This window comes from Natator depressus, chromosome 1 (assembly GCF_965152275.1).
Source record: "Natator depressus isolate rNatDep1 chromosome 1, rNatDep2.hap1, whole genome shotgun sequence".
NCBI classification, from domain to species: domain Eukaryota; kingdom Metazoa; phylum Chordata; order Testudines; family Cheloniidae; genus Natator; species Natator depressus.
Genome location: NC_134234.1, coordinates 228,203,482 through 228,214,584, shown reverse-complemented (window position 1 = coordinate 228,214,584; position 11,103 = coordinate 228,203,482). Strand labels below are relative to the sequence as shown.

Below are 11,103 nucleotides of genomic sequence, written 5' to 3'. Positions count from 1 at the left end.
CCCTTCCTCTCTGGCCCACATTGTGGAAAATGGGCCCTGTCCATTTTTCACACTCACCCAAAACTAGTAGTCCTACTGATTAAAGGAGCTAGGATACTGGCCATACCACAGCTGTCCCTTAAAAAGGGAGTCAGAAGAAACCACCTTGGTTTGTGGGAGGAAGTAGTTCTAAAGTCCCAGATGCTAAAAAGTTCTGTCGTAGCAAAGTAAGAGTATGGTGCAGGTAATTGCAGTGCTTCATTAAGTTGACCTAGTGTCAGGGCGTGTGAGCTTTGTTTTGAAAGGGGAGTTTGGTGCCAAGATGTTAATCTTTAACAAGTGATGACATGAATTCATAAGTAGGCACAGGGAACAAGGCTGGAGAACGTGAAGCAATGCCGAGGGTAGAGCTACAAAAACCCCACTGCAAAAGGACATTTCTCAGAGCACTCATGTGGATTAGAAAAAGCCTCTCTCAAAAATCCAGAGGATGGTCAGTTTTAAGGCTGTGACTGGGACACAGGAGATCTGAGTTTCATTCCTATCCCTGCTAATATTTTCTTGTGTGACCTTAGGCAAATTGCTTAATCTGGCTCAATTTCCTCAATGTGTAAAATACGGCTATAGTTTCCTTTCTCCAAATCTTTGATTATGGTGTAAGGTCTTTGGGGCAGGGACTCTGAGCACAATGTGGACAAGATCTCAGATGGGAACTCAAGATCTTACTGTACAGAAGATAAAAATGAAGCCTCCATACTCACCTTCTGAACATCTCCACAAGAGACTTACAGAACACATAAAAGGTGTTTTCACAGATTGGTTGAAATAGGTTTTGATCATGTTTGTACCAAAGTTGGTAAAACCCACTACAAGAGCAGACTTCAGTTCCGTGTACTCTTAAAAAAATCTTTATTATAAAAGATAGGAACAAATGTAACTTATATTTTCTCTTTCACAATGTTAATCATGGCAATTATAAAAACAAGGTAAACATATATACGGGTAGTTTCAGATCCAAGTTAAGTGTTTGCTACTTTGGCCATCAGATGTGGCAAAGTTACTCAGCATCATCAGTGCTATAAAAGTTAGTCAGTGAGCTACAGTCCAGTAGATGAGAAACAGGTTTCCCTCGAGACACTTGAAAGACAGCATGTTCCGGACCATATCTTCAACTGGTGTAAGTCAACATAGTTTTCTGATTTCATTTGAGCTATGCTAGAATCTGGCCCTTGCTTTTTAGCTCCCACAGTGAATGACTGATTTAAAATTAAGTTAAATCAGCCTTTGAAGAAACTGTGAAACTATGCCACATCTTTCCTAATTTTTACCCCATAATGAACATTTTAAAAATTAGCTTAAGTAGTATTAAAATGGTCTGAAGTATCAAGATTTCAAGGGAAGGCTTCTTGTTGCTGTTAAGGTTGTGGTCAACTCATGCCATCAGATGTTTTGCCGCTTTCAAAAGCTATTGTTAAAAACTTGATTCCTTTACCACTTTGTCATTCAAGATGGTATCTGATATTGAAAGAATTTCAGTTTTTAGTCATCAAGTTGCACTGGTAAGTTTAGTATTTTACTATTTGTTAGTGGCTGTTTTAATACAAAGTTGAAGAGCATTACAACAAAGCAAGAGATGTCAATGCTGCTTGCTGCCTAGGAGTTAGAGGTATAGAAGTGGGGGTGATGAGGGAAGAGGAAGGAGGTACAACTGCCTGCATAACCTAGGTCAGGACTTGGGAGGTATGGACTTTATAGCCACATACACACGCAAGGGGAAGGACAGCATTTAGAGGCCAGGGAGGAGGAGCTGGAGGAAAGCTTGGATTTGTGGTTTTACTGAGTGATCCAAATCAAGCCACTCTTGTTCACTTCTCCAGCAGCAATTAAAAAGAAAAAGACACTAGCTCTCGGGAATATGAAGGGTTGTCTGGTAACTCCTTTCACACACAGTGTGCTAACTGGAGTGTAAGAGAAATGTACGTATTACCAACCAGCAAGGCTTCAGGTCAATACTTTACCTGCAGTATACTTTTCCCATCCTCAACCCAAAAGGGGAGGGGAGAGGAAAGCACTGATTAAGAGGCAGGGTTAGTGTTTTGAGCAAGCTCAGAAAAAAGAAAATCTGCATTTAAATACAGAAGTGCTGAATTTGAGGTTATTCTTCTATGAAGAGCTAACTCAATCAATTCTCAGGAACCAAAGCTATTTACAAAGCACAGTAGCTTAAACAAGGAGGCCATTAGCCCTTAGGGGTTCCTAGCTCAAAGAAACAATTAGGGAAGCTAAGCATGGGAGGGGACTCTTGTGTTCGATCAGCAAGCCATCATCTCTTACAACTTACAACTCCAGCTTTGCCTCACTGCTTCTTGTAGGACTCTGGGCAACTCTTCAAGCAGAAACCAGACAAGCAGCTTCGTACCGAAAGGACGTCATCCCACCCCGCAGATAGCTTAAAAGGGAGGATGAAAAGGAGCCTTCTTATTCTATCTCTGAGGCAGAGTCCAGTTGCTGAACACACAGAAATACAAATATTAATCCAGTGCAATAAAAACACAAAAGTTACTTAGTACAATTTGTGATGGTTCAGTAATATACCTATTAAAAACCATTACTGTGTTCGGAGATGTGGGTTTGGTACCAATATTGAAGGTTTAATAGTTGTGAAGACACTGCAGTTAGGATACTTCAATACTAAAGACAGACTAGATATTTCTTCCCTTGTATGTTCAGCATGGGATGCTCATGTCTGGTGAGAATCAAGGTGGTCTCTTGAAAATCCATTACAAGATACAAAGGAAGAGTTTTGACATTGCACATATTTAAATCACAAGTTACCTTCTCAGGCTTTTGTTTTTAGATTTCACATACCTAAACATTTCCAACAAACACAACAAGACTCACAAAGAGAAACACCTTAGTCATTGCACTCAAATATACTCCACCCTTAGTGCAAGGTCTCTGCAGGAACCAGAATTTTTTACAGCAGGACAAGTGGGCCATTGAGAAAGAGCACAGGACAGTAGTGAGTATCAGCTAGATAAAGGTTTGTCTTCCATGTCCAGCATACACTGTAGCTTTGTTAAGCGGGATTAGGTCATAAGAACACCAAGTCAGCACTGCTGGACAGATGCTGGTCATCACCACCTTAGTTTAGATGCTTAGAGCCCTTTTGAGTAGCTATCAATGTGCACCATTTGGTTAAATTACAGAAGCAATGGCGTTCTTTCCCCAGCTGGCTGCTCTTTTCGGAAGAACTCCTTGATCTGCGATAGTTTGTTATGGATCCTCTCTCTCAAAGGAGGGATGTGGTGGCTAGGATCCAGAATGTTAGTAATCCTGCGCTCCCTTTCTCGCTTCCAGATACGGTAAGGGTGTGGTGGGAAGGGTACCTCACGTCTCTCTCGGCGAAGCTGCACCATTATTCCACCGACTGCCAGCATCCCCCATACTGCCAAGATGATTAAATCTATAGTGGAATAGGAAGCCATTCATTCAAACAGTATCAGAATGAAGGGATTTCCCCACTCCCCCACAAAAGCAACATCACTAGAAAGGTCAGGCTCAGATTTAGATGCTGATTTGCATATTGACATGCTTGGACCAAGCTGTCATAGGGGAATGGAAAATACAGGGCTGGGTGCCTACTATAAACACAGTACGTTTGTAGAGGGAGATGGTGCTCTTGTAGTTGAAGTACAGGCCTGAGTTAAACTTATGACTCCAGCGTTGCCTCGCTACTTCTTATAGGACTCTGGGCAACTCACTTAAACTCTGTTTCTACATCTATAAATGGGGGAATCATTTGTCTCAAGCATGCTGTGGTGATTAAGGTTTTTAAAAAGTGTGTTGAGGGCCTCTGAAGATTAGCATATGGGAGAAAGTTTCCAAAACCAGTTCTTAATCATTAAATGGACACCTTCGCCTTGGCATGATCCAGGCATTTGTTACAGAATTCACACTGGATAAAAGTTACCCTCTCTCAAAATCAGATTGGAAGTTGGGATCTTACAGAAGCCCAGAGCCTTTAGTTGCATCTGGAAGCCATGTACTTCAGCCTATCCTTGCCAAGTAGCCTGGAGCTGCTCTAAAGAAAGTTGCAAAACCCACCTCCTCACCCATTAATTTACATTAATAGAAAAGCCTCAAAAATCCCTCAATAGAAAGGGGGGGGGGGGGAAGAGAGAGAGAGAGAGAACAGTCTTCTTAATGCAGGGGTGGCCAACCCAAGCCTGAGAAGGAGCCAGAATTTACCAATGTACATTTACAAAGAGCCACAGTAATATGTCAGCACCCCTGCCCTGCTCCCAGAGCCTCCCACCCACCAGCAGCCCCACCGATCAGCACCTCCCCCTCCCTCCCTGCACCTCCCGATCAGCTGTTTTGTGGCATGCAGGAAGCTCTGGGAGGGAGGAGCGAGAGTACGGCAGGCTCAGGGGAGGGGGTGGGAAGGGGTGGAGTGGGGGCAGGGCCCATGGTAGAGTCAGGGGTTGAGCAGTGAGCACCCCCCGGCACATTGGAAAGTTGGCGCCTGTAGCTCCAGCCCTGGAGTCGGTGCCAATACAAGGAGCTGCATATTAACTTCTGAAGAGCCGCATGTGGCTCCGGAGCCAAAGGATGGCCACCCCTGTCTTAATGCATGGGAGGTGCACACATACCACAAGGCAGAGGCCATGGAAGTACCAGATAGCTATGGCTCCAGAAGAAGTAGCTCTTCTCAGTAAGAGCTTCAGAGTCATTTTACTCACTTAATGGTTTGTGAAGAGACAAAACCTAATTACTCACCATTTGTTTGGAAGGGCACATTGGTGTACGCTTGGCTGAAGTCGTCATTCAGAACCCTCCTGAGTAGGTCCAATGTGATGTAAGCGAGGCTTGTGTACAGGTAACAAGCAATCGCTAAGACGACTGAATAAGAGCCTACTATGCCACAGGCCAATATGTTCAGCTACAAAGACAGAAAGATCAGATCTTCCAATGGCCAGCTAAAGAACAGCCTCTGTCTTTTCTGTACAGACAGCATAGTGAGAGTTCTTTTTTTAAAATCTTGTCTTCCCTCCTGCATTCCCCATTTTTATTTGTTCCAAAACACTTGTTGCAGCTTGTTTTAGTGTAAGTCTACACTGTGGCAGGGTAATTGCAGCACACGTAGACATACCCAAGTTTGTTATTGAGTTTGCTAGATCAGAGCTGTGAAGCCACAGCAGCTTGAGCTGTACAAGCCCGACCAGGACCCTTGAGGTGTACTCCAGCGCAGTGGTTTTCAAAGCTCAGGTTGCGACTCAGTAAGGCATGTAAGGCAGTGGGTCGCCCAGGGACCCTAGCGGCTCTGGTCACTTCCGGGGCGCAGCACGGTCCGTGGTGCCAGAAAAGGCGGGAAGCCTGCCTCTGCACCCCCACTGTGCCGCTGACCAGGAGCCACTAGAGATAAGTCCGCGCCCCAACCCCAAGTCCCAATCCCCTACCCCACCCGTGAGCCCCCCCAAAACCCAGAACCCCTTCCTGCACCCCAAACTCCTCATCTCTAGCCTGCACCCCCAGCCCAGAGCCCTACCCCCCCCCCCCCTGCAGCCCAACCAAAGTGGGTCACAACCCATTTCAATGGGGTCACCAGGACTAGCTTACACTTGCGGGGCCCAGGGCCAAATCCAAAGACTGAGCCCAACCGCCCCGGGCTGAAGCTGAAGCCCGAGGGCTTCAGCCCAGGGCGACGGGGCTCAAGTTGTAGGCCCCTTCTTGGGGCTGAAGTCCTTGGGCTTAGACTTTGGGCCCCCCACACTCCAGGCTCGTGGTGCTTGGGCTTTGACTTTGGCCTCCCTACCTGGGGCAGCAGGGTTCAAGCTCAGGCTTTGGTCCTCCCTCCGGGATCGTGTAGGAATAGGGGATCATGGTGCAATGAAGTTTGAGAACCTCTGCTCTAGGTGCTAGCCCATGCCGCCATGGCTTCATTGCTATTGTCTGAGCAAGCTGAATCAAAGCGAATTTGGATATGCACACATGTGCTGCAGTGACCCCTCTGATTGCAGTGTAGACATACACAAAAAACAGTCCTGAAGAGACTATAATCTTTAAGGGTGTCAGTACTGTACCCAGCACAACAGGGTCCCAATACATACCTAAGTTGTGGCATATTTTGTTTTTAAACACACAAAAGTGATGGGCAGGCTCTGAAGGTTTCAGAGAGTCAGGACTCTGATTACATCCTTAGGCAAACCTCTTCCTCTACCAAATTTTAGAGGAGTATGTTGTTCTCAGATACACACATATACTCAACCGTTGTAGAAAGCGAAGCCAGGTAGTGCAAATACTTACAATTCTTGGACAGCCAACAAAGACTATTGGCACCATCAATGCTATGCAGGAAAAGGTCACCCAAAACACAGCATCATCACGAAAAACCTTGTAGTCTCCTGTGAAGAGACAGCACATTGTGAGTCAGCCACAAGTGAGACTTCATGTGTAAATGGAGTTGATTTTGCAAAGTAAAGGACCACAACACTTGATAATATTTTAAGACTAGAGCCTCATCCCAGTATACAGGGAGTTCTGGGAATACGTTCCAGAGTACTGTGAGGGGAGATCGTGTAGTTACAAACGGGCAGCAGGACAGATCAACCACTGAATTTCTTCCATTCCATTTCTGTCCATTGTGTTATACAAAACCAACATCTTCATCGTTTGCAGTCCATCGCAACAGTCAGTGACCAGTCTGCTGGGTTTAATATAATGACTGTACCGTAAATGTACACCAGTAGAACTAATCAAGAAGTGAAAAAGTTGATGAAAAATTTTGCAAAAAATCATGTTAAAATCTGAAATGTCAACAAGATATTTAGAAAAAATTCTTAAGATTCCAACCGGCTCTAGTGCACAGTTTTACACACAAATCAGAGACGGTCTTACTGAGTAGATGGGTTTACAATCCAAGGCCCCAATCTCACAAGCTCTGCATGGGTGATCCCTGCACCAGTTTGGAATGCCACTGGACTTCAACAGGGGTCTGCACACAGAGATTATTGCAGGATCAATGTCTAAGTCACGCACTAGTGAACTCTTTCATACAGTTCATTTAACCTAACTGAAAACCGACAGCTTGGAGCTGTCCCTTCTCCCAATCTGATCTTTGACTTGATGGTTTATGCTAGCTGGAGAGAGACAGAGGGGGGAGAGGAGAAAAAAAAAAAAAGAGGAGAGAGAACCGATCAATCTTGAGTTCAGTATTACCATGGCAGAGCAAGATGAATGTGGTCTCTGGAGATATAAAATAAGAGAGAAGGAAGCAGTTTTGCTAACGTCACTATCCCAGAAGTACTTCAGTTCAATAGCCTAGCTGTACAAACAGGCTTTTAAGTAGTGCCTTTTTTAAGATGCACTAGGGGGAACAGCAGCTGCACCTGTTCGTGAAGTCAGACTAGACACAGAAGAGCACATTTGTACAGCTAGGAGTAAAACTCCTCCCTCCAGGACATGACTGTGCACAAGGCTTTTTGTTTGTATTTTAATCTCCCAACACAACACCAGACAAGGAGCAGCTCTCAGAACATCTTCAAGCACAGTCCCTTCCCCAAGTTACAGGCTTTCAGATTCTTTGTTGGGGGGGGGGGGGGAAGGGAGAAGCAAGAATGGATCTACATGCGCAGGGAGTAATGTTGCTGTTTCAGAAATCTAATTTAATACTAAGTGCTCTGGGGGGAGCCCCAACAAGTTCAAATACAAAGTCATTTGCAGTCTGCCACATCTTAGGGGATTTGGTTTTTTTAAAAGCTCCTATTATAAACAGCATTCTGTCCATATGCAACAACACTCATCGCTTCAAAAGTGCTGCAGACACACTATGTAATCCTCCCTACATTTTGGAAGTACATAATTAGTAAATCACCCATTTTAATCCTCCAGTCACTTTCCACAGATCAGCCAGAATGTGGCATCCTTCCCAGAAGCCCAGTCTCAAGCTACACAGGTAGCAAGACATCAAAATCTACTTCAGAAGCCAGCCCCACCCCAGTAGTTTGGTGTCACTGCAGCAGTACAGTCTCTGAATGACTATTCAGACAGTAACAGAAAGTGCTACAAGGCATACCTAGTGGAGTGAAGAAGATCACTGATGAGAAGAAGAATCCCAGCACAAGTCCAACAATCAACATACACAGAAGGACAAAGCCAAATCTCCACCAATAAGCAACCAAGAGAAGCCCTCCAACGAGTCCAGCTACTGCTGTCAGAATCAGACAAACTGTAAAAGAGAAAGGGGGGAGGAGAGGGGGAGGGAGGAGTAAGAAAAGCACCTCCAAGATGTCAAATTCCTGGAAAAAACAGTTTTGGTAAGGTCCTAAAAGATCACAGTTGTTGAGCTGGTATGCAATGCTACTTCAAGTTTATTAAGTCTACCCTTATCTGATGAAGCCCAAACGATAATGAAGCCATTAAAATTGGCTATAGCCAAGTGAACCTGTTGAAATGCCTCCTGACACTGATCAGAATACCAGAGAGTCAGTATGAGACAACAGAAGTATTTCTGGATTTTGTAGTGTCATTGCAATAAGAGTGCCAGGCTAGTGCCTTAACCACAAGACCATCCCTTCTTACTACAATGACAATGGAGGAAGAGGCACAATACAACTTCACTACTTTCTAAAATAAATGGCCTTCCTCTAGTATCCAAATCCAAACAGTTTAACCTCTGCCATCCTACAGTTCACCCTAAAGCAAAAGTAGCAGATCATGAGCCAGCAGTTACTCTGGGCTTTTTGATACTATTGGGACAATCTGTATGATGGCTCAGGAAAGTGATCCAGCTTTTTAATTTTAAAGATGGCACAGTCGCATGTTAATTCATCATGACAGACTCTTGCTGGCCTTGTTTGTGTCAGGACAACTTTTACTTTTAACAAAGAGCCATGATCTAGTCCCAACTGATTTCAGTGGGACATTGTCATTGACTCCAATCTTGCTTTTTTTTTTGTTTTTTCTCCTCTCTCTCGACACACCCCCTCCCCCCAAGTTTGTCCTCACTTACCGTCATAAGTGAGGGAGGTTATTCTAGTAAATAATACAAAGAAAATGAATCCCGTGATGATGAAGCCCATGTAGAACAAATCTAAAAAAAATAAAAAGACAAAAAAACAGTTTGATATGCTCTGACAATTTTCCATTCTAAGCCTACTTTTATGTACAGTTAAAGACATCTATTCTCCAGGAAATGAGATTTTCGTTATAAAAATGTAGTTTGTATAGAGCAAATAACCAAACAGCACAGGCCCACCCAAATGTCTGGCACTGGTAAATAAAGTTAGCTCACCTCTTCAAAACTCAGCCAGTCTACAATAAGATTGCCCTGCCCCCTCCAGCTAGTTTTAGCTTCCTGTTCTGTGACATCTACAGCCAGTTTCTCACCAACTGTAGACACAAGTTTTCAGTCCATGATAAAATTGTGGGATCGAGAATAGGGGTCCCTTCCCATAACACTTACAGTAAACCTCATTAAACAGGAGATACATGTGGGATCAAGAGTGAGGATTACGCAGATTATGCTTGTTAAATCTACAGCCAGGAAGCCCTATTCCATTCAAAACAAAGACAGCCACACCCCAGCCCCCACAATACACAGTACCTGTTTTCCAGAACCTGTGCCCAAAGAAGCAAATAAAGAGACCAAGAACAGCGAAAGTGGTGAAGAATATTTTGGTGGAGAGTCTTCCTATAAGGAAACAAAAAATGAAGTTGGGTGTGCATATACACAGAGGGCTGCGAATAAGGTAACAAGCCATGGACACTTATGCTTTTGCTGTGGACACTATGGGTATTAACAGCTCATATGCTCTTTCAAAGTACTGCTTGAGCTGAAGGAGCATCTCCTTTAATAGAAGAGGGTTTGGAACTATTGAACAGTTCCAATTCCATCCCACAGAGGGTAGTAGTTCCTTCCCATTCTAATATCAATGCAGGAGTGGGACTCTAAAGAGTAGAGCCTGAAGCAAAAGTTCAAGATCTCCAATTAAGTTACATGTCATGTAAACATTTAGTCAGTAAAATTACCATGGTACGAGTTCCCAACTGTCTTTAAATTACAACACTATGCCAACCCCCAACTGCAGTTTCTAGACAGCAAGTCACAACCCTCTTTGACATAGAGCCAGAATGCTATGACATGGGTACTGCCACCATACAACAATTTAAAGACCCTTAAGGCTTGTCTACACTTACGGCGCTGCAGCTGCACCACTGTAGTGCTTAGTGAAGATGCTCCTGACGGGAAAGCTTCTCCCATCCACGTAGCTCCTCCACCTCCCCCAGAGACCGTAGCTATCTTCATGGGAGAAGCTTTCCCATTGACATAGTTCTGTCGGAAGTTGGGTTGGTATAACTGCATCGCTCAGGGATTTTCTACACCCGAATGATGTAGATAAACCAACATATGTTCATAGTGTAGACCAGGCTTAGTGTAGACCTACAGTCATTTGTTTAATACCTCATCTTCATTAAACAAAAAGAAGCTTGCAGAAGAGTTTCCTCAAATATTCCATTACAAGACACTGCATGCAATATTCTTATTGGTGTTACAACCATTGGAAAAGGGACACTACAGTTTATTTGATTCTCTGAACGTGTTAAGAAGCTTATCCCGATCTCCCACAGACTGCAGAATATTTGTGTTAAAACCAGTTTAAATACCATTGCTTAAGTTACAATATACGATTTTAGAAGAGCATTTACCTCCCACGACTCACTTTCAAACGTCATGGGCCAGATTTTCCACTGCCCCTGTCCCAGGCACAGTCATTTACCCCCATATATCAGGCAGGCGAAATATGGTATAAGCATCAGAATGACAGTTTTGCTTCCCTCCCTCACAATATTCCCCCATGCCTCCCATTCACTTTGTACAGGTGTAAGCAACTTTGTGAGCTGCAAGGAAGCGACGAATCAGGTGCTATGCTTTCCTGTTGTCGACGCTCACTTGTGCGGTTATGGTCAGAAAGGCAGTCATGTAAAAAAATGTCACCTTCTTACTCAAGAGATTCATTCCCTGCATGCAGAGTCATATTTCAACAGCTTGATGACAGATACGCTTCATACTTTTTTTTATTCCCTTTTGCACTGCCATGTTAACACAGCTATGGGAGAGAG

At 44.0% G+C, this 11,103-nt stretch overlaps 1 protein-coding gene across 2 annotated transcripts in view; it reads right to left on the bottom strand.

Annotated features, from left to right (window-relative positions):
* Positions 1 to 876: 876 nt before the first annotated feature.
* Positions 877 to 11,103, bottom strand: part of TM7SF3 (transmembrane 7 superfamily member 3) — a 38,913-nt gene continuing 28,686 nt past the window's right edge. Inside the window, exons 7-13 of one of the 2 annotated variants that reach the window (XR_012636094.1) lie at positions 9,587 to 9,673; positions 8,993 to 9,073; positions 8,057 to 8,209; positions 6,289 to 6,386; positions 4,762 to 4,924; positions 2,321 to 3,445; positions 877 to 1,494 (exon numbers count right to left, since the gene is read on the bottom strand). Coding sequence is in view for 1 of the 2 variants with exons in the window: in XM_074937174.1 (XP_074793275.1) it covers positions 3,183 to 3,445; positions 4,762 to 4,924; positions 6,289 to 6,386; positions 8,057 to 8,209; positions 8,993 to 9,073; positions 9,587 to 9,673 (845 nt within the window). In the remaining variant the exon portion in view is untranslated. Of the gene's footprint in view, positions 3,446 to 4,761; positions 4,925 to 6,288; positions 6,387 to 8,056; positions 8,210 to 8,992; positions 9,074 to 9,586; positions 9,674 to 11,103 lie in introns of both variants that reach the window. The other variant, XM_074937174.1, reaches the window with a different exon arrangement.